At 49.7% G+C, this 26,876-nt stretch overlaps 2 protein-coding genes across 3 annotated transcripts; one reads left to right on the plus strand and one right to left on the minus strand.

Annotated features, from left to right (window-relative positions):
- Window positions 1-3,151: 3,151 nt before the first annotated feature.
- Window positions 3,152-5,031, minus strand: LOC118790900 (gastrotropin-like). Its single transcript, XM_036548028.1, has 5 exons — window positions 5,002-5,031; window positions 4,673-4,803; window positions 4,116-4,288; window positions 3,622-3,711; window positions 3,152-3,269 (listed from the first exon to the last, which is right to left on the minus strand). The coding sequence occupies exons 2-5, from the start codon at window positions 4,737-4,739 to the stop codon at window positions 3,207-3,209; spliced, it is 393 nt and encodes a 130-aa protein (XP_036403921.1). The 5' UTR covers window positions 4,740-4,803; window positions 5,002-5,031; the 3' UTR covers window positions 3,152-3,206.
- Window positions 5,032-8,170: 3,139 nt separating this feature from the next.
- Window positions 8,171-22,701, plus strand: LOC118791302 (PWWP domain-containing protein 2A-like). 2 transcript variants are annotated; one of them, XM_036548612.1, is made up of 3 exons: window positions 8,171-9,456; window positions 16,156-18,111; window positions 22,550-22,701. In XM_036548612.1, the coding sequence occupies exons 1-2, from the start codon at window positions 8,312-8,314 to the stop codon at window positions 18,086-18,088; spliced, it is 3,078 nt and encodes a 1,025-aa protein (XP_036404505.1). In that variant the 5' UTR covers window positions 8,171-8,311; the 3' UTR covers window positions 18,089-18,111; window positions 22,550-22,701. The 2 variants fall into 2 exon arrangements, with proteins under 2 accessions (XP_036404505.1, XP_036404504.1); XM_036548611.1 differs by lacking the exon at window positions 22,550-22,701 and having other exon boundaries at window positions 16,156-18,176.
- Window positions 22,702-26,876: the final 4,175 nt, after the last annotated feature.

The following is a 26,876-nucleotide window of genomic DNA, read 5'->3' on the forward strand; positions in this document are numbered from 1 at the left end:
TTTGTTTTAAGTTGTACAGTTTTTTTTTTTTTAATATATAAACGCTATCGTGTTCTCCCTCTGTGTGTGTGTAATATCCCTTATGCTAACTGCATCTGTGAATGCTGTCTGCGTTCACTTCATAAAACAGGTGCTACCAGCACTGTACAGTAATAGGGCTTCTTGCGTGAAGTCACAGGGTGCAATATGTATGATAAATCTCTGAACAATAACAGACCCACTTCAGCAAAATCCTCACCGCTAGTTTCTGTTGTAATTTATTATTGCTTAATTTTTTTTTTTTTTAATGCAGACACATAGCAGAAGAGATGTTTTGTAGTTTTTACATCATACTGCTGGAAAGCAGTGGGTTTTAACCACGGCTGGAAATGTTGCATATTGCAACCTTGGAGATCTGATTCGTGCACAGACCGGGAGCGTTCGGCAGACGGCGGACTGAAGAGTAACCCTCACCTGCCGAATCGCGGTCACTGGCTCGTCTGCCGTTTTTGTACCATCTGTATTTGTGACGGAGGGAGAGGGCAAAACCGAGGGTCCCGTTTATCCAATGAGCCATTCAAATAAACATGAATGAAAAACGATCCAGCGCTCGTCGTGTGTTTTCCTTCCATTCGCGTGCAAATTCATTCAAACATATGTATCCTGAAGATCAGCCACAGTGCTGTCAGTGTTTCGGTTTTGTAACCTTTTTAAATACCCTACTTTGTTTTTCCACAAAGTCGTTGTGCACAAATACATCTCAACATAAATGGGCTTGAAACATTCTCTGGTGTCTTGTGCAGAAATCGTACCCCCCACCACTATCAGCAGCAGGCCCCCCCCCCCCCCCCCCCCCCCCCCATGCTTCAAATCAGTGTCATTGAGGACAATGGGTTAAGAAGATCGTTATCAGTCTCTTCCTCCTGTTGTTAAAAAAACTGCAAGGAGCATTCCTGTGGGCCTTTGAAGACCTGTGAACAGAGAGGGGCTGAGGGCGAAACGCTGTGTGTCGAAAGGGTGAGACAGACAGTAATGGATGAATTTAATAATGTAGAGAATTAGCAGGAGGAATGCAGGATTTCCGGGGATGAGTGACTAGGCGGCAGTGTGGCACCGTGGTAAGGAGCAGGACTTGTAACTGAAAGGTTGCTGGATTGATTCGCTGCTGGGGCACTGCTGCTGTACCCTTGGGCAAGGCGCTTGACCCAGAACTGGCTCAAAAAAAAAAAAAGTAAATTATTTAAGTCGCTCTGGATAAGAGCATCTGCTAAATGCCAATAATGTAATGTAATGACTGCATATGGGGATTTCGACTAAAGGAAGGAAACTGTAGGAAATGGCCAACAGACAGGATGTACCACTCATGTAAGGCTGGGCTTGCTGACAGAAAGTATAGGGCAGTTCTGCAATTAATTTAATCAGCAGTTCCACAATCTCACTAGCCATGACCATGAACTATAAAATGCAGACAGGAGACATTTTATAGAGCCTCGTGCCAAGGTCACGCTCCGTGCTCTAAGCGGCGAGAGGGGAAAAAGCTGAAGATTGGGCTCTGTCAGGCCTTTCTCTTCTCTGTCCACCACCCAACTGTGAGACGGGCTATGAAATTCCGCTCAGTGTCCAATTCACGCCAGGCTCAATGATGGCCTGTGTTGTGTGCTTTCTCTCAATGCCCTCTTATTAAAGATAGCCATGTGCTGTGTGGACTGCAAGCGTCGTGGAGCACAACGCCTCCATTGGCCATTCAGGGGTCGCTGGTGTTCAGCTCTGGCGTGTACAGAACAACCAGTATTCATGTATGTATTCCAATGCAAAGTGGGTTTGAGTGTGGGACCGCACGCCCTCAGTGGATATCTGTTTTTAAAAGAGTTGTTTTTAATATGAAATCAAGCTTTGTTGAGTTATTCTAATGGAATGCTAGATCGCTGCCCTTTGAAATGCCAAGCATTTGCAGACCATGACTGCAAACCAACAGGTTTTTGTTTAATCAAGATTTACTAACAGTGGCTGCAAAAGGCAGATAGTCCCTGCTCTGTGAATGTGCCATAACTGATTGAGCTAACAGAGATGTATTTGTAGACAGTATTCCACAAAAGTAGGAGTTAGTGTGAACCATATTAGGTTGTTTGTAGCTAGCTGTTTGCCTTCACTAACGGACAGAGTGTACAAGTAGTGGTGGAATGCATCTTGGACGGGTCTCTCTGATTGGTTGCCAGGGGTTCTGGGCTGACATGTTGATCCGGAGTTCTCACTGAACAGCTGTGAAACTGAGCTCAACCGGCCGATGAGGGAGAAGGAAGAAACACAAGCGGACCCGAGGAATAAGCCCAGTCTCTCCCTTCCTGTCCCCATTCAGGGCCTGCTGGGGGCCTGAAGCCAGCGTCCTGAGCGCTCCCATACCTCCCCCATTTGTATAGGGGAGGGTGGCAGGGGTCCAGTGGGTTGGCTGCTGGCGGGGGGGGTTGGGCAGTTGGGATCATTCTCATTGCCTTTGTTTGCAGAGCTGGGAGGTGGGGAGCCAGCACACTTTAATTTGTATGATGGGGTGAAAAGCTTTCAAACTGAGAGCCCTCACCCTGCTATTGTCTTTTGGTGACGGGTGTCTGTATACGCGTGCTGAGGAATTTACTGGGGGGTTAAAATTGGTATTCAAGTGCGGAAACACATAGGAACATGGCCTCAATCCTTACCAAGACTTTCACACGTCAGATGAGTGGAAAAGCCGTATTCACTAAATCTAATTCAAAATAAGTAACATATTTTCAAATTTGAGTTTCAGATATACATTGCACTTTGCAAGCCCCAGGGTTAAATTATGAGTCATAAACAAAATGCTTCTTCATCAGTGACTAATGTACAGGCATGCCGATGAGATTTCCTTTGGAGAGATATTTAAAACACTGAGCTAATATGTAAAAGAATGTTCCCTCAAACTGTCCTGTAAAAAGTGTAGATACTTCCGAAACTCCAAGCAAGAGTCAAGTCTGAAGTACCAGCGCCCTCTTGTGGTGATCTACCCTTTATGCATTCAAAACCTGTGTCACCTTCATACTGTAGTTTGTGAGGAGGTAGAGCTAATGTATTCACGAACATTCACTGCGTGAGGCTAGGTGTCACAGAGAGACAGAGACAAATGACCACGCTGGGAGAGATGTGATTTGAAGTGCTCGTCAAATTTGTCTTTATTCCTCAGTTTTAGGGTGTGACAGAAGGACAGGTGTACGCAGCTAGACCCTCTTGCTGACTCTCTTCATGGTCACAGCACCCTTTGCGCCGGTCACCGTAGAGCACTGGAGCAGATGAGCAGAGAAAGGACAGAGAGAGGTCAGCGCTGGCATGGGACACAGTTCGGTAATATTTGGATTTGCAAGGACTTTGAAGTTATGTTGGAGAATGTTAGGTGTTGGAGTGGTTCACGACACAGAAACAGACAGATTTCAGGGGGAACCTTGCCTTTGTGCTTTTTAGGCGATGATTAGCTTATTTTTAAGTACACATAAATATGCTTGAAAACATCATTTTGTAGTTTAGCCCATGACATGGACCTGAGCTGTATTGTCCTCCCCTTAGTGTGACCACTGCATACAGCAGATTGCTGTGCTGTCTGTCAGAATAGCACTTAACACAAGTGCTTTGTCTTACCTCAATTAGCTTGTCTCCGCTGATCTCACAGGTTTGGTGGTAGTTGGGGAATCGCACGCTCACTTTCCCTCCCTCCATGGTGACGGTGGCCTGCAGGAAATCGAAAGGTGAGGACGCATTTCAAGCCTCAGGCTTTGCACAGGTGGTGTGAGGAACACTCTGACGGATACGCTGAGATGTGAAACAGTGGTAGGAATTTTCAAAATGCAGATTAGTAATGTGCTGCTATGACTTATAGCATCCTCACAACTGTCACACATGGCTCTTCATGGTTTTTTTACTCTGATTATAATTGGTTCATGCATTCATTCATTCATTCATTTAGCTGACAAAATTTATTCCCAGAATTTTCATTCTCAGACACCAAAATCAGACATCATTATTTTGGGACCACCCTGACAAGGAGGAACAGCTCCTCAAATGACGTGAGTGCCGCACTGATGTCAGCACAGTGAAACTCTCCATCAGGAAAATGTGTACTCTGACTCTCTGACCTTGAACTTCTTGCCAGACATGGTCTCCATTTCGCACTCCTGGTCGATGATGAATTTGTTGGACATGGTCTTGTTGGGGTAGATCTGGGACCAGGTGAACTCATTGCCATTCTGCACCACCTCTGTCACAGTTTTGAAATTGCGCCCCTTCTCGATGACATCATCAGGGATTCCTGAGTTTTGAGAGTGAGCAGAGAGTCAGTATTAGGTTTCCAAACTTTTCAGCTCTGTTTGGAACACTCCGCAATGTTACAAGGTGGCAGTCATTACTCATCTCTGACCTTGAGTTATTTCGAACTGCGGTACACTTACTATAAAAAGATTTGGTGCAATAACCTTACTATGGCCAAAGCCACCTCTTTACCTAGTATTAAAAATTATCATCACATTATTATCAAGCAATGGCATGAAGGGGAGCCTATATTATGTGCAAAATCATCAGCATGGAATCAATTTGAAATGAATTTCAAACACACGTTTAACTTGTGAAATGTACAGGTTGTGGGATTTCTCTGGTAGAGACAGGCAGTGCAGCGGATAGGGTGAGCAGGACTTACCAAGGATCTTGAGGAACTCGTCGTAGTTCTCCTGGCTCTCAATCTCGTACTTGCCGGTGAAGGCCATGGCGTGAGTGGAGGAAGGCGGTGAGCTCGGAGAGAGAAAGCGAAGCGGGAGACGAGGATGCCGGCTGGCAGAAGACAGGTACAGAGAGACAGGTGCTCCCTCTTTAAATACAGGTGTACCCGACGCCCCCCCCCAACCCCCCCACCCCTGAATGCCCTTGACTTTCCAACACACAGGCAGCACCATAACCATAAACTTTTACAGTGCCCCCACAGTGCTGGCACCGAGCCAGTCAGCAGTGAGTGACCGTGCTGTCATTTACCTGTGGGAGGCGGAGGGTGTGGGGACAGGAGACAGGGAAAGTGTGTGATTGAGTTACAAGAAGGTCGACATACAGTGGACGCCTGTGACGGACACTTGCCAGCGTCACCTGCTTCTTCAAATCATAGAAGAATAACACTGTGTCATTTACATTTATTCATTCGGCATATGCTTTTATCCAAAGCAACGTGGGGCAGAGTACAGCACAGAGTACAACACAAGTGAAAGCCGTATACGGAGTCACAATATTCGAAGCGCTGCACGACCGAGTTTCAATAGTTGGCCAGACAAGCTAGTGTCACTTCTCAGCCTTACCAAGAAAAGACTACAGCTCTGAGACCTGACTTCCTTTCCCTTCAGTGTGCTTGCTCGTTTTTTAGGACTCCATGATGGGGGAGTGAAAGCCAGAAGTGCCTCTGCAGAACTGTGTGTGCTCTCCTGGGAGGCTGACTGAACGGAGAGAGCTCTGTATCTGAGCCAGGGCCGGGACTTGGCAGTGCAGGATGTCAGTCCTTTATTCATAAGAGCGCATTAAGCTCTTTACATCACTGCCGGAACAGAGCGGATAATCCCAGACTCCAAGTGTTTCAGGGCACCGAAAAAACTCATCTCCCCTCTCTGGCTCCAGAGGCAGATACACAGGGCCTCTCTCTGCACACCCTGAAACAAGTACACATTCACCACCTCTGTACCTCCAGAGACAAACACCCCCAATCCCCTCCCACCCACAAATAACCCTGCCAAAAAAAGACTTAATGCACCCTCTTATGATCGTAGTACTGCTCCTGACATTTTAAATGTTGGTTAAAGTTAACATGCACGCATTTCCAGGGGAATATCCAGTGTTCTGCTTTGGAGGAAGTAAACAGCCGTGTAGGTGTACTCTCCCTGTTTACGTCATGCCGAGGTCAACGGCTTTTGCTGAATTCATGAAAACACATTCGAGTGTAACGGCTGTCTCTTCTGTCAGAGTAAGCTCGACACATCCTCAGAAGGGGGTGTGGGATGAACCTAACAACATTCAGATGAAAAGATTATGCCGAGTCAAATTTTCAGGATGAGCAAAACTTTGCAAGTTTTCAAAAACGAGAACATATAAATGCACTTTTTAACTTCCCACTTACCTTGTTTGATCTTAGTAGAATCAGATTTGGCTTGCTTTTGCTCATGTTGTGCGAGGCCTGCTTTGGGCATCTGCCCCAAGTTGGGGATGCATACAAACAATGCCTATTGAAACAGATATTGAAATAGTGGGAAAGAAAATGAAGCAGGTGTGGCACTGATGTTAAATTAATGCACTCAAGTGAGATTTCAATTAATAATCACCTCACAGTCTGATCACTGGATACATTAAGAAAAAAAATACCGTCTAAACTGCAATTATGGAGTTTGTTCTTTTGTGCTGGAATTCACTCTGGATAAGTGCATCTGCTAAATAAATGTAATGTAATGTAATGAAATGTATGCAGTAGCTGTTCTGCTGCTGGGCTCATGTGCTGAAATCTAGTACTTTATAGTGTAGTATCTTCAGGTGTATGAATGAATAGGATAAAAAAAAGTTGCTAACTTCAATGAGGGGTAACTGTGTAGAGATGACCAATCGGACAGTCACCCCGAGCTGATCAATGACAGAGAAGTAGAGAGATGAAGACATACAGACAGGTTACTGATTGACACCTTTCAGGTTCCTTTTATGTCATCTCAAGTTGTAGAAATGAAGTCATGCTAGCACAAAATGGTAAAAAGTGCTTGTCTTGGCACCAAACTGAATGACTGTAACACGGCTCATAAACTACAGCGGCCTTGAGCGCTAAGCTAAATTATTTTATTTCCCACATGGTGTTAACTCTGCGCAGATGACAGTGACACTTAAACTTTTACAACGGAACTCCTCGAAAAAGTGCACCTCAGGGTTTTAATGACAAAGGTTTGATTGTGAAATCTTGCTTCTCTCAGTGGAGGCTTTCATACAGGGCACATTCTCAGACCACCACACATGGGAGAACATTGTACTCCCCACCTACAGGAGTGACACACCGTCTCAGCCAGACAGGGTCAGTCTTTAGATCCTATTACCATCTTTTAAATATGTGTCCTTTGCCAGTTGGACTGAGCCTTTAGTTTTGAGAAAACCAATTCACATCAGAATGTGATGTTCTTCCCCAGACCCACAATTCTTTTCTCTTGTTGCTGCAAATCTGTTTGTGACATAGTATCTAATTTTAAATACACATATTATAAATACATAAATAGAAGAAGATTTATTAACCTGGTTGTCACTTTGGAAGTGGAACTATGGGTTTTATGAATGCAAAAAATATGAATTCTGGAGAATTATATGTTGAAAAATACTAAAATGTAGCTTTTTTTGGGGGGGGGGGGGGGGGCATGGAACATGAATAAATAAGTGGGTAGCTAGATGTGATGTGACTGTGCTGAAGTATATTTGAATATGTTATTTATATCTAACAGCTTCTGTTAATCATCAATATAAATCTGTGCAATGCATTGTAAGAGTAATTGGCTGGTGTTTTAGAAAAGGTCGTCTCTGTAAAAATGTGCATAACAGATCAAATACACTGGGTGCTGACTGCATAGTACACAGGACAACTCACTGTGGAATTTGTCTTTGACAGAAAGATTTTGCAGGTACTCCTGTGGTATAGAGTGAAGCCTTGTGTCTGTGTTTTACGGCAGGCAATACGAGGCCGCTGTAAGTTTAAACAGCAGGACGTCAGGGAGGGACTGTTTCAAAGACGAGTTCGTCGAGACCGAGAAACGTGGCTTTATTTAACTAGTGTAAACTACTGTGTAACAAAGACCGAGAAAGAGAGAGATAAAGGCTTTTTGACTTTAAAGCCGGCTTTATTTAGGCAATAAAACAAGGAACTCAACAGACATTTCCGTTCATCAGTTAAAACAGGGAAAGCTAAAGAAAACAAAACTAAACCCGAAAGAGAGACAAGAAAGAAGAAAGAAAGAAAAAACATGGATCACAGGTAAATGGATGAGGATTCCGATGGCTGAGAACGGGATAGCTTATAAGTACACCACAATACAACATACACAATGTCGCCCCCTGTGGAGCCATGCATAGAATCTCAAGCACTACATTTTACATTATTGACAAAAAACTAGCCAATTAAAACCAACAATTTCAGCGCCCCGAGTTGACAGACAACGAAGAGAACCACAAAACTACAAGTTTATAATTTACTGGCCAATCGCAAGTGTCTATGGGTCCGAGTGGGAGGGCTTATGCCCTATCAGAGAGAGAGAAGGCAGAGCTGTGACTGAAAAGCGGAAAGAAAATGGCGGCCGTGGCTGCGGAGCCAGGAGCCTCTGCGGCATTAACCACAGCAGCGGGGGACGGAGTGGAGCTCGAGCCGGAGATAGCGCAGCCAGTCACAGCGGAGGCCAAACTCGAGGCCGAGGCTACAAAGGAGTTCTCTCCCGTAATGGACCTTGTGCACCTACCCAAGAACGGAGATGCAGCTCAGGGATGCAGTCTCATGCACGCCGAGACGCAGTGCAGACCCGACCCGGAGAGCGTGGGAAAACCATTCTTTAATTTTGAAGAAGGTAAACACACCGTAGCGGCTAACCCCAGAGGAAGTGAGCTTCCGACCGACCACGGGTCGCAGGCAGGGGGGCTGAGAGACCTCGGGTGCGAGGCGGAGAATTTGAAAGCGGAGTTGCCTCCAACTATGGAGGCTACAGACGAGGTGAGCTCGTACGATGCATGCAGCTACCACGAAGCCGCTTTGAGCCCGGAGCCAGCAGCAGGAACCTCTCCGAATTCGGACCATGCTCCCGGTATTCTCATAGAAACGGGACTTGCGGCGCCGTTGCCTTGTTTGGTAGAGCCAGTGGAACCCGCAGCAGAGTGTGCCGCTCTCTCGGATCAAGACCTGGCCGAACCGACCGAGCTTGAGTGTGATGGCCGAGCTTTAACGGAACCGTCACCCGAAACCGAGCTGAAACTAGAGTCGGGAGTCGCGGGGGACGATGCTGCTCCCCGCGCAGAGTCAGGGAACGAGCCCGCCGAGGACGCGGTTCTGCAGTGCCCGGAGACCGCGGAGCACCGCGAGAGCCTACCGGTTACAGAAAACGAGAAATCCCACGGAACCACGGAGGAACAAAGTAGAAATGATCGCAACAGCGAGTTTTTAGAACTTCCTTTGGTTGTAGCAGATCCACAAGTCCCCGCGGTTTCGGAACCGGAGGACTTGCGCGCTCGGCAGAGGATGCATGAGTCCGGGGAAAGCGAGCCCGAACTGAAACCCGCGGTGGCAGGTGAAGAGGGTGCGGGGCTGCTCTCCGGACCTGTCGCCCATCTCATTCCCGGATCAGAGGTTCGGGTGTCGCTGGATCATATAATCGATGACGCGCTGGTGGTTTCGTTTCGGCTTGGCGAGAAGATCTTCTCCGGGGTTCTCATGGACCTCTCTAAAAGGTAGCTATGCATGCCCGACTGTAGCCAGCTGTCTAGTAGTTGGTTCAGCGTGCTAACCAACTGTTTTGAATGAGTTTACTAGCTACCTGCCTATCATAGATAAGGCTTCTACTGTGTTCATGTAACCAATGTAATATTTACTCAATTATGATTATGAAAGTTTTTGTCTCGTGAAAATTGTAAGTGAACGTCTTTTGCTTATGCACCCAGTTTCTGTCATTGCACGCCGTTTTGTTTACAGTCGTGAGGTAGCTAGTAACCATCTCGAAGTGAAGCTGCCCACCTTAGATGTGTGCAGCGTAAAGTTAGCTAAGGTTAGCTAGCTGCATCAACTGAAGGCGGCAGCGAGCGAGCCAGCAGGTTTGTCAGTGACTTAGATAGGTTCAGCTATTCGTCAAACCTGATGACTGATGACATTCCTTATGTTTCAACCCTATTTGAACCAAGACTGGTCCAATGGACTGGTCATCCCACCCTTTTAGTAAACTGAATCGACGTTTTCCGTAAGCATTTAGCCATGAGTATATGTGTATTCCGTGGCTGGCAGTCAATTGACAGTCTCATGCCATTCATTTAAGAGAAAAACTTACATTCAGCCTTGAAATGGGCTAGATTGTGGCATATGTGGAATTTTAAAATGGTAACCTGATGTAAAAATATGCTGTATTCATTGCTTACCTTCTGCTAAACCTCTCCCTCTCACACATTTATTTATCTGTCTCTTTTACCTCTGTCTGTTTTTCTGTATTTTCTACGCAACATCCCTCTCTTCCACATTGCGTCTCGCCCCTGCTGTCTTTCTGTTCCTGAACTCAGGGATGTCGTTTTACACATTCCCTGGAGGGTCGATGGATTCCTAGCGGTGTCCTCAGATAGCGTCTCCAAGCGGGGGCTGTGGGGGAAGGAGGTTGTGGGGTCACTCCTGCCTTTCACTTTTGCCTTTAATGGCAAAAGCCATTTCTTTTCATCTGCATATTGGAGTCAGTGGGATTGGGTTAATGGCCATTGTTTTCCAGGGACTGACAAAGAATAAGGGACCACGTGGCCTTGGGGGGTCCATGGGCAGTGATTGGCCGGATTGAGTTTCCTGCCCAGGGATTGGCTGCGACATGCCCTGAATGTTTCCCTGCTGGTTATGGGGTGTGCCCCAGCTGGTAATCCAGGGAAAAAAAAACTTGCCTCTGCCTCTCTCTCTCCCTCCATGGCCTCTGTGAATCACTTTTGTGGTCCATCGATGGGTGTGTTCACATGTGCATATATATATTTGACTGGAACAGCAATCACGCTCCTGTCTCTGAATTCTGTGTCATGTCGACGTCAAACCACTGATAAAAACGTCAAAGGTGTTTTTGATTCAAAAAGTGGCTTTTCATTCGGATTCTGTGGTCCACGTAGAAGGCAGGAATTGGCACCCCTTTAATTGCATGTATAAGAAACGCAGCACCTTAAATTTATTCCTGCTTGCTCATGAACATTAGATCAGAGTCAGCGCTACAGATTCAGTTGTCTGTGTAGTTGCATTAATCTCATCAGTGTCAGTTATCAGAAAATGTAAGCAAAGAATTGGTGTCACAACATAAAACATAAAAGATTTTTGGTAGATTAGGCAGCGTGTGGGAGCTGTTTTTTGTGTTAATGTACACTGGCACAGCAGTAATGTGTACGGATCAATGCGTGCGAATCGAACAGCGGTTTTGTTCTCATGAACAGCACGGGTTGACAGTTCTCACACTCCCTAGCCTCAGAATCCGGAGACGGCTGTGGCTTTTTCATATTTGAAAGCGACCTGTTAGCCACCTCCTTTCACAGACAAAAAGGGGGTTTTTATAGAAATCAGATAAAGCTCTGGGAGAGCACAGCACGTTCTCTCCTGGCTTGGATGCGTCATTATCTGTGAGTAGAACCATGTAGGGTGACATTGACACACTGTTGTCAACACAACATGCCTCAGTGTGTGCCAGGCTGCTGGAGGGACTGTGTATCTGGCCGGCGTCCAGTGACATGCATACAGGGTGTTTCACAACCTGTCCTCTTACGTGTGTTTGTCTGTTCGCAGTGAGAAAGCACAGCAGTGATGGCGGTTTTTTGAACACACCAAACCCATCGCCGTTCTGCCTCCAATGGGACCGTGGCCAGTCATTGTCAGGTTTATTTTTAGCTCGAAGTGGCACAGAAGCTCTGTTAAATTAGCATTTTCCATGCTAGCTCAGCACACAGCTCTCCGAGGTCTCATCAAGGAGTCCGTTCTCATTCCTGAAGAAGTGGTCTTTGACTAGCTGAAAGATGCCTGTGCTAGCCCGCAGCTGTAAATGCGTGAGAATGCGTGATGAGTTGTTTTGGCTACCCAGCACGTGGGCCAGATCGGCACCGTCCGGAGCTGGGTTCAGCTCACGCTGGAGTCTGGACCTCTGAAAATTAATGTAACGTCAGATACTCCTCTTCCACTCTCGAGCTGGATCCCAGCTTGCACAACCTGGAGTCAAAGCTGGGTGACACAATTTTGTGTTCATTCCAATACCATCTCTGTCTGTCTTTTTTCCCCGTTCACAGCGTGGGCAGCGTGCACCTTTCTCCCCTCCACATTTATCTCTCTTAGTTTTTAGCACAGATGTCGGTAGAAGCAAGCAGCTCCGCAGATCGCCGATTTCGCCCACAGCCTCGCTTGTAAATAGGCCAGCGATGATGACGCTAGCGGGCTGAGCTGACACAGATCAACACAGCTAACGAGACGTCCACCTGGAACCCGAACCTGGCGAGCCAGCCCGTCTCCAGCCTCACAGTGGAAAAGGAGTAAAAATATGCTCTCAGTGGACGTGAAGCCGAGCATACTGACAGCTCCACGGTGTCACGAAGCTCCGTTTGCGCTAATGCTGCGCTCTCTCACGTGGCGGCTCGAGGGGGCAAGAAGTTGGTCTTGCTTGCAGTTAAGCTCGTCATCAACGGACACCAGCAGTTCTCTGTGAGAGAGGGTTACAGAGGAAGAAATTTTCCATCACTGTCCAAAATAACACTTAAACAAATTTTTCTTTCTTCAGCTTTGGCTGGGTCGCGTGAATATTTCATTCGGTAGTTGAGTTGGGTTTTTCATGTCCTCCGTGCCCCCTCCGCCCCCTTCCCCCCCCAGCTGTCATCTCCTCTCCGCTCACACCCACGAGCGTGCACTCGTTCACCCTCCACTTTTGATATATTGTACACTCCTTTGAAATGTGCCATAGCATATTCTCCTTGTTCTGAATTAGCATGCATAAGTACATGCAACGTGGTTGTTTTTGAAGTTGGAAAGGCAGGAAATTTTGAGCTAAGCTTGCATGAAGTGACCCAATTTGTTATTAAAAAAAAAAACTTTTTGCATTTCATGCGCTTGTTTGTAAGTTAAAGGAAAAACAAGCACCAAGCAGAGCTGGTAATTGTGGGGTTGCGGGGTAATTATTTCTAACTGTAGTAATTTGCTCCTCTGCATTGGACAGAGAACAGCGAGTATGGAACAGCAGTGTATTCCAAGCCTCCTCACACTTGCGTCTGTGGCGTTTATGGAATGGACCATCTCGCTTCTGCATGGGCGAGATTAATAGTGTTTGGCACATTTGGATGCATGTGGTTAGCCCCCCCCCCCCCCCCCCCCCCCCGCCTGTTTGCTCAGGTTTTTGGAGCAGATAAAGCCGAGGCCTGTGCCTTTGGGTTGGTGGTTGTGTTTGTTTGTGGAGAAGAACAGCAGGCCCCTTTGCGTAAAGGGGTCCGGTTTGGGATTACAGGCTGTGGAGATGGATGGGTGACTGAACGGCATGGGGCGGGGTGACCTTGGCGCATTGCCTCGGGGGCGGGCCTCAGGGGGGCTGAGGCGGGGTGGCGTGCACGGCTCTCTGATGGAGAGTTATGGCATTGATGGATGGGAGGGAGGGGAAGGGCTCGGAGGCCAAGGCCAAACACTCGCGTCGGGGCCGTTTGCAGACGCGGCCAGACCCCGTTAGAGCCGGCGGGACGCGGGTCGTTCCACGGCCCTCGCGGTAGCTACGCAAACCCGTCCGCACGCCCTCGTCTCACACGGGCTCTCTTGCAGGCCTCCCGTTGTTGCGTGTCGCATTCCTTCCTGCGGTCATAATCCCCATCAGCGTCGCAGTCCGAAATTAATGAGGCGGGACGAAAAAGATTGACACGTTTATGAAAAGTCCCTCGTTTCTTTTTGTCACTTCTAAAAAAAAAAATCGTCCGTTAAAGAGATCTGAGTGCAATTCAGCATTTTGGCTGGAGCAGCATTTCCCTCCCGTTGACGGCGGTCACGCATGCCTCATGCACACATCCATGGACTCTTGTGGCTAGTCCTGCTCGCAGCCCAAGCGGACTGCCAATACCGCTGTTAGTAATGAGCTGTGGAGCTGGCGTCCGGGACACCAGAGTGTCATTAGTTTACTCAAGGAGGGAGTGCTGGCGACGCGCAGATGGGTCCGTGGGGGGGTCATTTAAAGTGCCTGTGTTTGCAGGTGATACAGAGCATCATGTAGTGGGTAACAACAAAAGAAGCCATCCGCTGGATTGGAAGAGGTCACCTGGGTTTCAGCCACAAAGTGAGCCTATCGCTCCTCCACACCTACCTCGAACAAAGCACTCTTAGGGTTTTCCATGCCCTGGTTTATATCGGTAATTAACGCTGTAGAAGGAAAGGACAAGGGCGTCGGAAATTACAGGTTTTTAGGATTAAATGCAGTTTGTCTCATTGGGTAAGACTCCTGGTGCATGTGTACTCATCAGATTGAAACGCAGAGGTTTATTAGCGTTAACTTGTGTGCCTTGTCGTCTGTATTGCAGCTTCATCCCGGCTGTAAGCTGCATCACCACGGGAACCTCTCTGTGGACGGCCTCCCTCTGTCTGCTGCGTGGTCATTACTTCACCCAGGCAGCTGACGCCCTTCCAGGGCTCCTGTCTGTGTAATTTGTAGCAGGGCCTGCAGCTGGGAACATCGAAAAGCCGCTTTGGGAGCGAGGTTAAGCGCAGTCGAGGTGCAGCTCGTGTTAGCAGTGCGCTATAGCTGCGGTCGAGATCTGTCAGTTAACGACCACAGTCAGCGGCTGTGTTTATGTGGTCAGAGTCAGGCATGAGACCTCTCGCATCAGCTTGAATCCTGCGGTTTCTTTAATTGTGCAGATAGAACATTGTGCAAAGGAAGCGGTGACTAGATTTATCCCAAGTTAAGTCAGAGGAACTCGGTGGTCTTTTTGATGTTTTACTTTCGAGAAGGCTTCTTGCTCATTTTTTAATCTTCTCGTTTTTCGACACCTGAGCTCGGTCTGAAAATTTTATCTACCTGATATGAAAGCTAATGTGCCTCTCTTTTGAAAACTGAATATTTCAAATGCTGTTTTGTGCTGCAGCTGTTACATCTCAGAACTGCAATTTCCGCAGATTCTGCAAGTCCTTTTTTTCTTTCTTTATTTATTTTTTTGCAAGATATTCCCTGTAGGTCCCAGACCCCCCCACCCTCCCCAGAATGTTATAGGAGAGTCGAAGTGTGAAAGATCGCAGCTGTAAATATTTACAGGTGCCCGTCAGTCTTTGAGTAAACAGGAACCTCTTTGCATTTCGGCTGAAGGGTTCAGTTGCCTCCGCTTGGACAGGACTGGGGGATGGGGGGGGGGGGGGGGGGGGAAACAATGAGGAGTGGGTGGGACAGGAAGTGGCAGCGTTAGCGGGCGTTGTGGCAACGCGGCGGGTTGGGCTGTGCGAACTCCTCTGGGAGGCACTGATTTATGGCCCGACGCTGAGATCTGCCGGGCTCCTCTGTATGTGTGGGGAGGGAGATGCGATGCCGTTGTGCCCCGGTGTGGCTTGGGGCCCAGGCTTATCTGAATGTGACTGGTGTCCTGTCGTTGTATAGTATTACAGCCCCCCAGCCCCCATGTCTGTGAGACCTGCACAGTTAGTGGGCTGTAGTGAGCAGCTGTGGAGGGGGTGGAGGACAGTTCATTTGGTTTTTCGCTCACGGAGAATCCCGAAGGGAACCAGAACGGTCAGTGTGTGCTGTGTGTCCTTTTTTTGCACGACGCCACAACTCAGATTCTCACAGAGGTGCTGCAGAGTGGCATTAATGCAGATTGAATACCCCTCTTGGAGTGAAATTTCTGTATAGAGCTGGGGTTTAGTTTTAATGTAGTCACTGTACTCTGCTTTCATTCATTACCCGAGGGACAGAGGAGGTAATCAGAGGCAGGAGCTCTGACTAGTTTGCTGTAGGTTTTGCTCAGCCAACCCCCCCCATCCTGCCTTTATTCGCATCATATAGGCCTACTGACAGAAGCTGTGCCAGGAAGATGTTCTTTAATGTCACATGCTCCCCCCCCCCGTTCCGAATTTGAACGTGTTTTTGTAACTCGGGGTGGATTTGTGTTTGACTGCATGCGCTCCTTTGATCTGCCAGCTAATTAAGTTAATGCTCTGCATCACTCCCCTCATGCAGCAGCTGCTGTGTGTTGGTATTGCTGAAGACAACAGAAGAATGCCTTTCCTTTTGAGCACCTAGCCTTTCATGTGCTCGAGCGGGAGAGATTAGCCTGTTGTCATTTCATTCATAAGAACGGTTGGAACAGCAGTCGCCAGATTGGTGCAGAACGTGGTCTTTGCTTCAGGAGACGAGGAGGAGATTGATTGGCTTTGTAGAACTGCTGTGCATTTACCTTTAATTCACCGTTTGAACTTTGTCTCTCCAGGTTTGGGCCCTACGGAATTCCAGTCACTGTGTTCCCCAAGAGAGAATACAGGGATAAACCTGAATCTATGCAGCTAAAGACAGAGCCACTCCCATTGGAGGTGGACAAAGGGGCGGAGCGGGACACTTCCGACGCTCCGCCCACTGAGCCCGCCCAGCCCCCCTTGGCGCCCAACCCCGCCCTCAACCAGTGGACCTCAAAGCCCCCTCCCTTGTTCCAGGAGGGGGCCCCTTACCCCCCGCCGTTGTTTATCAGGGACACGTACAGCCAGTCAATACCTCAGCCCCCTCCCCGCAAGATCAAGCGGCCCAAGCGCAAGCTGTACCGGGAGGAGCCCACCTCCATCATGAACGCCATCAAGCTGCGGCCGCGTCAGGTGCTCTGCGACAAGTGCAAGGGCACGGTGGCGGCCGACAAGCGGGAGCCGAGGCGGGGCCCCGCGTCCGACTGCCGCGCCGAGGACGCCAAGCGGCGCCGCGGCGACAGCGTGGCAACCGTTGCCAAGCGGCCCCGTGCCGACCTCCGGGCCGAGGGGCGGGCTGCCGACGGGGCCCGGCGGCCGGCGCCGGTGGTCAGAGTCTCCGCGGTCGGCCAGGGACGAGCTGTGGTGAGGGCGGTGGCGACCGCCACTGCCGGCCCCGCCTCGCCCGCCAACACCGGCTCCAAGGTCCAGCTGAACACCAAGAAGGTGCTTCAGAACAAGAACGTGGACCACCCCACGGCCGGCGAGGTTCTGAAGATGGCCAAGGCGGCGCAGAGGAGGCAGCGGGACAGAGTCGGCGCCCAGGCGAACTCTAAGATGGGCGGCCGGACGCGGGTGACGAGGGCCTCCTCCCCCCAGGGCACGCACCAGAAGGTCCACTACACTCGGCGGCTGCACCAGATCAGCGGGGGCGGCCGGGCCGGCGGTGGCAACACCAACCCGCTCCCGCCCCGCATCCGCATAAAACCCCAACGGTACCGCAACGAGGAGAACGACTCCTCCACCTGCAAGCCTCCGGGTTTTGACAAAGTGCCGGGGGGCGGCAGCAGAAGCCCGCCCAAGCTGAACCCCCCAACCCGCTGCACCTCCACTCGCTCCTCCTCCTCCTTATCAGGTGAGGCCACCGCTGCTGCCGAATCCCAGGGCCCGGCTAGAGAGCTGGACCCTGAGCTCAGCCCCCAAACCCAGCCCCAACCCCAACCCCAGTCCCACCCCGGAATGGAGCCCAGTGCCCAGCCCCTGCCAGCTAAGGAGCAAAGGGATTTGGGGGCAGAGCCCGAGGAGGTGCAGGAGAAGGGTGGGGACAAGGCCAGCAACATCACGGTGTACATGTCCCTTAACCCCAGTCAGCAAGACTCCTCCAATATCTCCGTCTGTAGTGGCGATAGCGCGGACGACTTAAAGTCCTCCAACTCCGAGTGTAGCTCCACCGAGACCTTTGACTTTCCCCCTCCTGGTGTTTTACACTCACCCCCCGCCCCCAGCACGTCCTCCACACTCACCACCTCCTCTACCTCCTCCTCCTCCTCCTCTTCCTCCTCGTCCGCCCCCAAGGAGGACAAAAAGCCCAGTAAATCTATGAAAGCCGCGGTCTTTTCCAAAAACGTCTCCAAGTGTGTCACCACAGACGGCAGGACCATATGCGTAGGGGACATCGTCTGGGCCAAAATTTACGGCTTCCCCTGGTGGCCGGCCCGGATCCTGGTGATCACCGTCAGCCGCAAAGACAACGGGCTGCTGGTCAGGCAGGAGGCCCGCATCTCCTGGTTCGGGTCGCCCACCACCTCGTTCCTCGCCCTCTCGCAGGTCACCCCCTTCCTGGAAAACTTTCAGTTGCGCTTCGACAAGAAGAGAAAAGGCCTGTACCGCAAAGCCATCACCGAGGCAGCCAAGGCCGCCAAGCAGCTCACCCCCGAGGTGCGCGCCTTGCTCACTCAGTTCGAGACGTGAGTGGTTGCGGCTCAGAAGGAAAGGTAGGAAAAAAAGGCGCGTCTCCCCCGCCGTCCCCAGCCCAGCCCCGCCCCACCCGCCACCCAATCCAAAGTCATCCCCAACCAGGCACCTCCCACAACCGTTCAAACCCAAAGGGAAGAAAACGCTGGCCAGCCAGCCACAGCCTTGTATCGCTGTCTGTCTCCTCTGGGCTGGGGCAGAGGGTGGGGCTGGTGGGGCAAAACGAAAATCTGTGTGCCAGGTTAGTATTCTGGCTAGTATTCTGTCCAGGAAACTACGAGATGGAATAGGTAGTTGAAGATGGGAATTGATAAACCCTAAGTGTTCTTGATCTCATGCCCTGTTTTTATTTGATTGTTCTCCATTTCTCTGACTCTGCATCTTGTTCACCTGTGAGGCTGATGGAGGTGAGAAAGAGGCCAGGCTCTTCTGTCTGAGTCCTCTCTCTGGCCAGACCTGCTATCCATGCTCCCACATGCACAACTGGGAAGAATGAGTTTGGCAGCCTCCAGTCCATCTGATTACCCCCTAAGCACTGATCCTATACTACACTCACCTTCGGTGTGATACTTCATCAGTGACTTGATGATGGCACAGTCGGATATTATTGAAACATTAAGTCTGTTCTGCACAATCTTTGTTATAATACTCAGTTTATTATGTTAATCTCCATGTATCAACATAATAACCATTCCGGGGAATTACCTTTTCAGGGCTGCAGCATCACAGTCCAGTTTATTTTATGATGGTAGCGGTTGCGGATACTTAGCTAATGAAAACCATGCACTATTACTTCCATTTAAAAACGAGAAACTTGTATTAGTAGCAGACTTGGGCTGCCATTACTGTTCCTTACAACGTCATGAAATGTACTACAATACCTAAACACTACAATACCTGCAGGGGAGACAGTTCTTGAATTTACGGTTTTGTTTGTTTGAAACCAGCATATCGTTCTCACTCTTTTTTTTTTTTGTACTTACTGTCTCCGTTGCTGCGGTGTGAGAGGACGGTGCATGAATCGGCACGGTAGACTGAGGAAAAAGAGGCGGCTCCCCTCGCTGGAGCTGATTATTTATTGATGTCTTGAGTGTGCTGGAGCCTGGTTCTCTGCGCTTTCGCTGGTTCAGCCCGTTTAGGGCGGGGTCAGGCGGCGCACGCTGCTCTCTGAGCCACTGTGACAGGGTGTCGGGGCGGGGTCAACCTGTAATGGAGCTGGGGTGGGGGGGGGGGGGGGGGGGTGGTTGTTTTGATTTTCTGTTGGTTTCAAGGCCTTTATCTGCACCCTTCTCAAGTAAAGTTTTGAGTGAGATTTTTTTTTCCCTCACTGTGCGTAGGAATCGGATTCAATGTGATGTGAATGAAAGCGTGCACTCCGAGTTATGTGCTGTGAAGGTTTCCCTTTCTCCCTCTGCCTTCGGGAGCAACGCGCCCGATGGGTCTGTTTAGGCTGGTCGTGATGCAGGTATCGCCGTGTCAGTCCAGACGCGTGGCTGGAGCCGTGTGCAGGAGGGGGGCTGTATAGGACTGGGTGGGGCAGTGGGGGGGTGCAGCTCACTCCCCAGCTGTTGGCTGTGTAGGGCTGGCCAGGCAGCAGAGGGGGCTCTGGTTGCCCCTGCGCTCATGAGTTTGTGCTGTCGGTGGGAAGGCGGCCTTTTGTTTGCCGTATGGGGGGGTTACTCTCGCAAAGTGCTGTGGCAGTTGGGTAATTTGATCCGATGGCTATCTGTTGGACGGGGCCCGTCTGCTCGACCGCTAAGTGTCTGTTAACGGTGAAATCGGATTAGCGGAGTCGCACGTGGCGTCTGAGAGCGAGAAGTGAGATGCTCTCCTCTCTCTGTGAGATACGGCACATACATAAGGACCCGCAGTTGCGGTGGTGATAACTTGTGCCGCAATGCTGATCAGAGACCACGGGATGGATATAAAGCCCTTAATGGTGGCGTGGCCTGCAGCCAGCTGCCTCTATAGAGAGCTGTGCTTCCAGCACAGAGGTTCTCTGAAGCCTCAGCCACTTCCAGTAATAGCGTAGAGGTGCTCGTAAGCTTCCTTCACCTCCAGTGCTCTTGGGGGGCGGGGGCGCTTTCCCTTTCCTTTCCTCTGGGCCCTGTGAGGACCAGCCAGCCGGAGCACCTGCCAGTCCGAACGGCGTTCGCCCCCCAGCAAGCATCTGGCCTTTCTTCTCCGTCTCTGGAGTTCTCCATCTTTCTCTCTCTGTTCTCATTCACTCTGCCTGCTAGCTGTGTTCCTCTAATCTCTTTATCTGTTCGTATCTCTCTACTTTTTTTATTTTTATTTTTAAATCTTGCCTTTCTGTTTGATGTCTTCCTCCTGAGCGTTCTCGCTCTCTTTTCCCTTCTCTCTGCCCCCCCCCCCCACCCCCCAAAAAAAAAAAATCTTTGTGGCCTTGTAGAGTAGGAGACACCCTGGCCTGCTTTAAGCATGCTCGCCAGTTTCGGTGGGGGAATTGGAAACGAGCCCACAAGGACCGATACAGTGAGGACAGGTAATCCTCTCTCACACTTCACCCAATGCAGACTCGTCTGCCGCACGATTAAATAAAAAGGAAAGTGCGTTTCAGCACGATGGCTTCAGCAGTGGCTGGCGGTGACTGTAATGCAATGGGACACTACACCTCAGCACTGGAGAGCGGTGTGTTTAAAGCACATTTACTCGGTGCGTGTTGTCTGTGCTCTCGGTTTGGGGAGTGAATGAGACCGAGCGTTCGCCGCCACGTCTGTGAAAATGTAAGAAATAAGAAAACGGGCTGGTGCTTGACATTTACGGAAGGGCTGAAAGTGGTGGTGAGCCCCTGCTCCGGGGGGGGGGGGGGGGAGGTCTCTGTTGTTGTGAACACCAATTATGATTCTTGTAGTTCATGCATATGCATTTGCATCAGTTTCTTAATGCGGCATGGAATGCTTCCCCGCAGCTCACTGCTCTCACAGTACAGTGGGTATCTCACAAAATCTACTTAATGATGTTTTTATTTGTCATTTCTCATATTTCCAGGACGTTTCATATCAAATATTTAATTATGAATACTCATAGATTTTGTAGTCTTTAATTACTATTACGCGGCTATACTTTAGGTGGACATTTCTGTTGATGAGTAAGCGTGAGGTGAGAGGTTATACTTAGTTATTGCATCTTAATGTCTCATCCGTCTACCATACCTGTGCATCTTGAGTCTGTGTGTACAATGTAATTCTGATACTGCAAAGAATCCAAAGGGTTTTATTTGAAGGAACGATACTGAATGGTGTGAATACTGTAACTGTGTTTTTGACTGGTATTTGTCCTAGATCATATATTTTTTTTTGTATTAGTTTGGGCAGTGGGAGGGGGGCGTTTACAACACAACAGATCAGTTCTCTGGCTTTATATTTCTTTGTTCCTCTAAGGAGACACTTCACCAAATGATGACTTATTTATTTGTGTATTTACAGTTATTTAAGTATCATTGCAGTCGTTGCAAAGCAGTTAGGCCTGTTTTTTTTTTTATTTTGTTTTGTCAGGCCTGGTTTCAGATCAGTGATGCAAAAATATGAGCTGAGATGAACCATTTTGCATCCATGTTTCAAATATGTTGTTCTTTGGCCTGAAACTATAAAGGGACCTGCTTTGCCCCAATAATACAGGCACCTCACCCCCTGCTATGTCACCCCACGGACCCCCCCCCACCCCCTTCCTTCTTTGTACTGTCTGCTTGAACAATTTGAGAGTGATTGGTTTGGGAAAGGATCACCAAATGGACATCTTCCTGGTAGAACACACTGAGGGTGAAACAAAATTTGATGATGGTGGTTGGGGTAGTTTTTTTTTTTTTTTTTTTAAATGTTTGATTTATCTTTCCTATCTGTTTGCAGATCAGAGAATGCTGTATAGTGAATAGAAAATGCATTGGGGGGGAAAAAGAGACATTATTTGTGTAAATGTTTTCTGATGTATAAAGCTATGTAAATAAAATGTTAACTACAAGAATCTGATCTGTTTGTCATTATTTGTAACCTAACTCCTGTCTGAATGTCAGGCTTGCAGTGGTGGATTTCCAGCTCAGAATCAGCCGGTTCTTAAGTGCAGAAGAAAAATGACTGCAGTTTTGAAAGGTCTGTGGCCTGTTCTAGTTGGGAATGCAACATTTTCAAAACGTACGGACAGTTCGGAATAGAATGTGTGCAGGGACAACCTATAGGAAACCGCTTGATTGACAAAAATTTTTCATTGAATCAGAATTCAGCTGCTGTGGTGTAGAGTAATGAACAGAACAAAGCTAATGTCCCTCTGTTCTTCCTTTTGCCTTGTTTATTCTGGAAAAAAAAAAACATGCACAAATGAAACTTCCTGGACTTTTTTTTCCCTCGTGACAGAGAGACACAGCGGTCCTTTCTGCGGGGCTAATCTCCCAAGGCTGCAGAGGGAAGGTTCTGTTCCAGCGTGACTCCTCTGTGTTCCTAGGTGCCCTGTGCGCCGTGTGAAAAGGAGACGTCCTTCCGTTTTTCTAAGCCCCCCGCGGCGTGATCAGTCAGCCGAGGACACACTCTGCCGAGGACACTCTCCGTCGCTTCAGCTGGCACCTGCCGCTTCCTGCAGCTTTCCGAAGAACGCGGGATGGCAGGAACGCGCGACCGAGGCCCTCGCGTTAAAGAGAGGGGCCCGATCAGCGCCCCCCCCCCCCCCCCCCTCCGCTCACACGCCAGCTGGGCAGTCTATCCCGGGCTTTGGGAACCGCCCGCGCCAGGGAGGGCAGATTTGTTGGTTTGTACGTGCTGGAGAGGGAGAGCAGGCAGCAGACTAGCTTAGCGGTGATCCGGCTGAATGATGTCACTTCATTCAGAAGCCCTAACCCCCACCCCCCCCCCCCCCCCCCCCCCCCCTCTTCCCGCTCTTTCTGTTCTCTTACAGTGCTGCGAAGTTAAAGGCCTCCAGTGCAACACTGCCATTGGTGGAGGGCCATCTAGAGGAAGGAGTCGTCTACGACTGGAAATGATAAAGAGAAAGTATCATATATAGTTATTGCTAAATGGCATTGACTAGCACTAGAGCGTTCTCTCTGGTATTGATAAGTATAACGTTGTGATACAAAGCATAGGTTACGGCAGGGATTTTTTCTGCACTTATTTCCAGTAACACTGAATTACAAAGATACAGAAGTAGTCGGCTAAGAAGAAATAATAGCGAGAAAAAAATGCAACAACATGTGCTATATGTTACCAGTGCAGAGGGCAAGAAGGTTGTGCTGAAATAATCCTGTGTATCCTGTGTATACTTGCACATACACACATGCGCACAAACACGCATACACACAAATGTGTGCATGTGTGCGTATGCGTGTGCATGTGTGTATGCAAGTGTGTGTGTGCGCGCATGTGTGCGTGTGTATGCATGTGTGTGTATTTGTGTGTATGTGTGTGCGTGTATGTATGCATTTGTGTTTGTGTGTGCATTTGTGTGTGTGTATGCATGTGTATGTGTGTGCGCCTATGTGTGTGTGTATGTGTGCGTGCATGTATGCATGTGTATGTGTGAGCGCGTGTGTGCATGTGTGTGTGTGTGTGCGTGCATGTTTGTATATGCGTGTGTGTGTATGCGTGTGCGTGCGTGAGTGTGTGTGTGAGTGCATGTGTGCGTGTGTGTGTGTGTATGTGTGTGCATTCGTGTGTGTGTATGCGTGTGCGCGTGTGTATGCATGTGTATGTGTGCGCGCGTGTGTGTGGATGCGTGCGTGCGTGCGTGCGTGCGTGCGTGCGTGCGTGCGTGCGTGTGTGTGTGTGTGTGCGTGCATGTTTGTATATGCATGTGTGGGTGTGGTTATATGTGTGTGTGTGTGTGTGTGTGTGCGTGCATGTTTGTATGTGCGTGTGTGGGTGTGTGTACGAGTTTGTATATGCTTGTGTGTGTGTGTGTGTGTGCGTGTACGTGTGTACGTGTTTATATGCGTGTGCGCGTGTGTATGCATGTGTATGTATGCGCGCGTGTGTGCATGTGTGTGTGTGTATGTGTGTGTGCGTGCATGTTTGTGCGTGCGTGTGTGTGTGTATGTGTCTATGTGCGTGTATGTGTGTATGCACATATTTGTGTATATGCGTGTGTGTGTGTGTACGTGTTTGTATATGAGTGTGTGCGTGCGTGAGTGCGTGTGTCCGTGTGTGAGTGCATGTGTGAGTGTGTGTGTGTGTATGTGTGTGCATTTGTGTGTGTGTATGCGTGTGCGCGTGTGTATGCATGTGTATGTGTGTGCGCGTGTGTGTGTGCGTGCATGTTTGTATATATGTGTGTGTGTGTGTGTGTGTGTGTGTGTGTGTGTGTGCGCGTGTGCTTGTGCGTGTGCATGTGCGCGTGTATGTATGTGTGTATGTATGTGTGTATGCACATGTTTGTGTATATATATGTGTGTGTGTGTGAGTGTGTGTGTGAGTGCGTGCGTGCGTGCGAGTGTGTGTGAGTGCGTGCGTGTGTGCGCGTGTGTGCGTGCATGTGCGTGTGAGTGTGAGTGTGTGTGTGTGTGCGTGCGTGTGCGTGCGTACGCATGTGCGCGTGTGTGTATGTGTCTGTGTGCGTGTGTGTGTGTGTACGCATGTGCGCGTGTGTGTATGTGTCTGTGTGCGTGTGTGTGTGTGTACGCATGTGCGCGTGTGTGTATGTGTCTGTGTGCGTGTGTGTGTGTGTTTGTGTGTACGCATGTGCGCGTGTGTGTGTGAGTGCGTGTGTGTGCGTGTGTGTGTGCGTGTGTGTACGCATGTGCGCGTGTGTGTATGTGTCTGTGTGCGCGTGTGTGTGCGTGCGTGTGTACGCATGTGCGCGTGTGTGTATGTGTCTGTGTGCGTGTGTGTGTGTGTGTGTGAGTGCGTGCGTGTGTGTACGCTTGTGCGCGTGTGTGTATGTGTCTGTGTGCGTGTGTGTGTGTTTGTATATGCGTGTGTGTGTGTGTGTATACGTGTGTGCGTGTGAGTGCGTGCGCGTGTGTGTGTGTGTGTGTGTGTATGTGTTTGTATATGTGTGTGTGTGTGTGTGTATACGTGTGTGCGTGTGTGCGCGTGTGTGTATGTGTCTGTGTGCGTGTGTGTGTGTTTGTATATGCGTGTGTGTGTGTGTGTATACGTGTGTGCGTGTGAGTGCGTGCGCGTGTGTGCGTGCGTGCGTGCGAGTGTGAGTGCGCGTGTATGTGTGTGCGTGCGTGAGTGCGTGCGTGCGTGTTTGTGTATGCGTGTGTGTGTTTGTATATGCGTGTGTGTGTGTGTGTGTATACGTGTGTGCGTGTGAGTGCGTGCGCGTGTGTGTATGCGTGTGTGTGTTTGTATATGCGTGCGTGTGTGTGTGTTTGTATATGCGTGTGCGCGCGCGTGTGTGTTTGTGTGTGTGCATGTGCACGTGTGTATGTGTGCGTGCGTGTGTGCATGTGTGTGTGCGTGTGAGTGTGAGTGCGTGTGTGAGTACGTGCGTGTGTGTGTGTGTGTGTGTGTGTGTGAGTGCGTGCGTGCGTGTGTGTGAGTGCGTGCGTGCGTGCGTGTGTACGCATGTGCGCGTGTGTGTATGTGTCTGTGTGCGCGTGTGTGTGCGTGCGTGTGTACGTGTGTGCGTGTGAGTGCGTGCGCGTGTGTGTATGCGTGTGTGTGTTTGTATATGCGTGCGTGTGTGTGTGTTTGTATATGCGTGTGCGCGCGCGTGTGTGTTTGTGTGTGTGCATGTGCACGTGTGTATGTGTAAGTGTGTGTGCATGTGCGTGTGTGTGTGTGCGTGCGTGTGTGCATGTGTGTGTGCGTGTGAGTGCATGTGTGCGTGTGAGTGTGAGTGCGTGCGTGTGAGTGTGTGTGAGTGCGTGCGTGTGAGTGTGTGTGTGAGTGCGTGCGTGCGTGCGTGCACGCACGCGTGTGTGCGTGCGTGTGTGCGTGCGTGAATGTGCGTGAGTGTGTATGTGTCTGTGTGCGTGTGTGTGTGTGTACGCATGTGCGTGTGTGTGTATGTGTCTGTGTGTGTGTGTACGCATGTGCGTGTGTGTGTATGTGTCTGTGTGCGTGTGTTTGTGTGTACGCATGTGCGCGTGAGTGCGTGTGTGTGTGCGTGTGTGTGTACGCATGTGCGCGTGTGTGTATGTGTCTGTGTGCGCATGTGTGTGCGTGCGTGTGTACGCATGTGCGCGTGTGTGTATGTGTCTGTGTGCGTGTGCGTGTGTGTGTGTGTGTGAGTGCGTGCGTGAGTGCGTGCGTGTGTGTACGCTTGTGCGCGTGTGTGTATGTGTCTGTGTGCGTGTGTGTGTGTTTGTATATGCGTGTGTGCGTGTGAGTGCGTGCGCGTGTGTGTATGCGTGTGTGTGTTTGTATATGCGTGCGTGTGTGTGTGTTTGTATATGCGTGTGCGCGCGCGTGTGTGTTTGTGTGTGTGCATGTGCACGTGTGTATGTGTAAGTGTGTGTGCATGTGCGTGTGTGTGTGTGCGTGCGTGTGTGCATGTGTGTGTGCGTGTGAGTGCATGTGTGCATGTGAGTGTGAGTGCGTGTGAGTACGTGCGTGTGAGTGTGTGTGTGTGTGAGTGCGTGCGTGTGTGCGCGCGTGTGCGTGCGTGCATGTGCGTGAGTGTGTGCGTGTGTGTGTATGTGTCTGTGTGCGTGTGTGTTTGTGTGTACGCATGTGTGCGTGTGTGTGTGAGTGTGTGCGTGTGTGTGTGCGTGTGTGTGTGTGTACGCATGTGCGCGTGTGTGTGTGAGTGTGTGCGTGTGTGCGTGCGTGTGTGCGTGTGTACGCATGTGCGCGTGTGTGTATGTCTCTGTGTGCGTGTGTGTGTTTGT

Source organism: Megalops cyprinoides, chromosome 16 (assembly GCF_013368585.1).
Source record: "Megalops cyprinoides isolate fMegCyp1 chromosome 16, fMegCyp1.pri, whole genome shotgun sequence".
Taxonomy (NCBI): Eukaryota; Metazoa; Chordata; class Actinopteri; order Elopiformes; family Megalopidae; genus Megalops; species Megalops cyprinoides.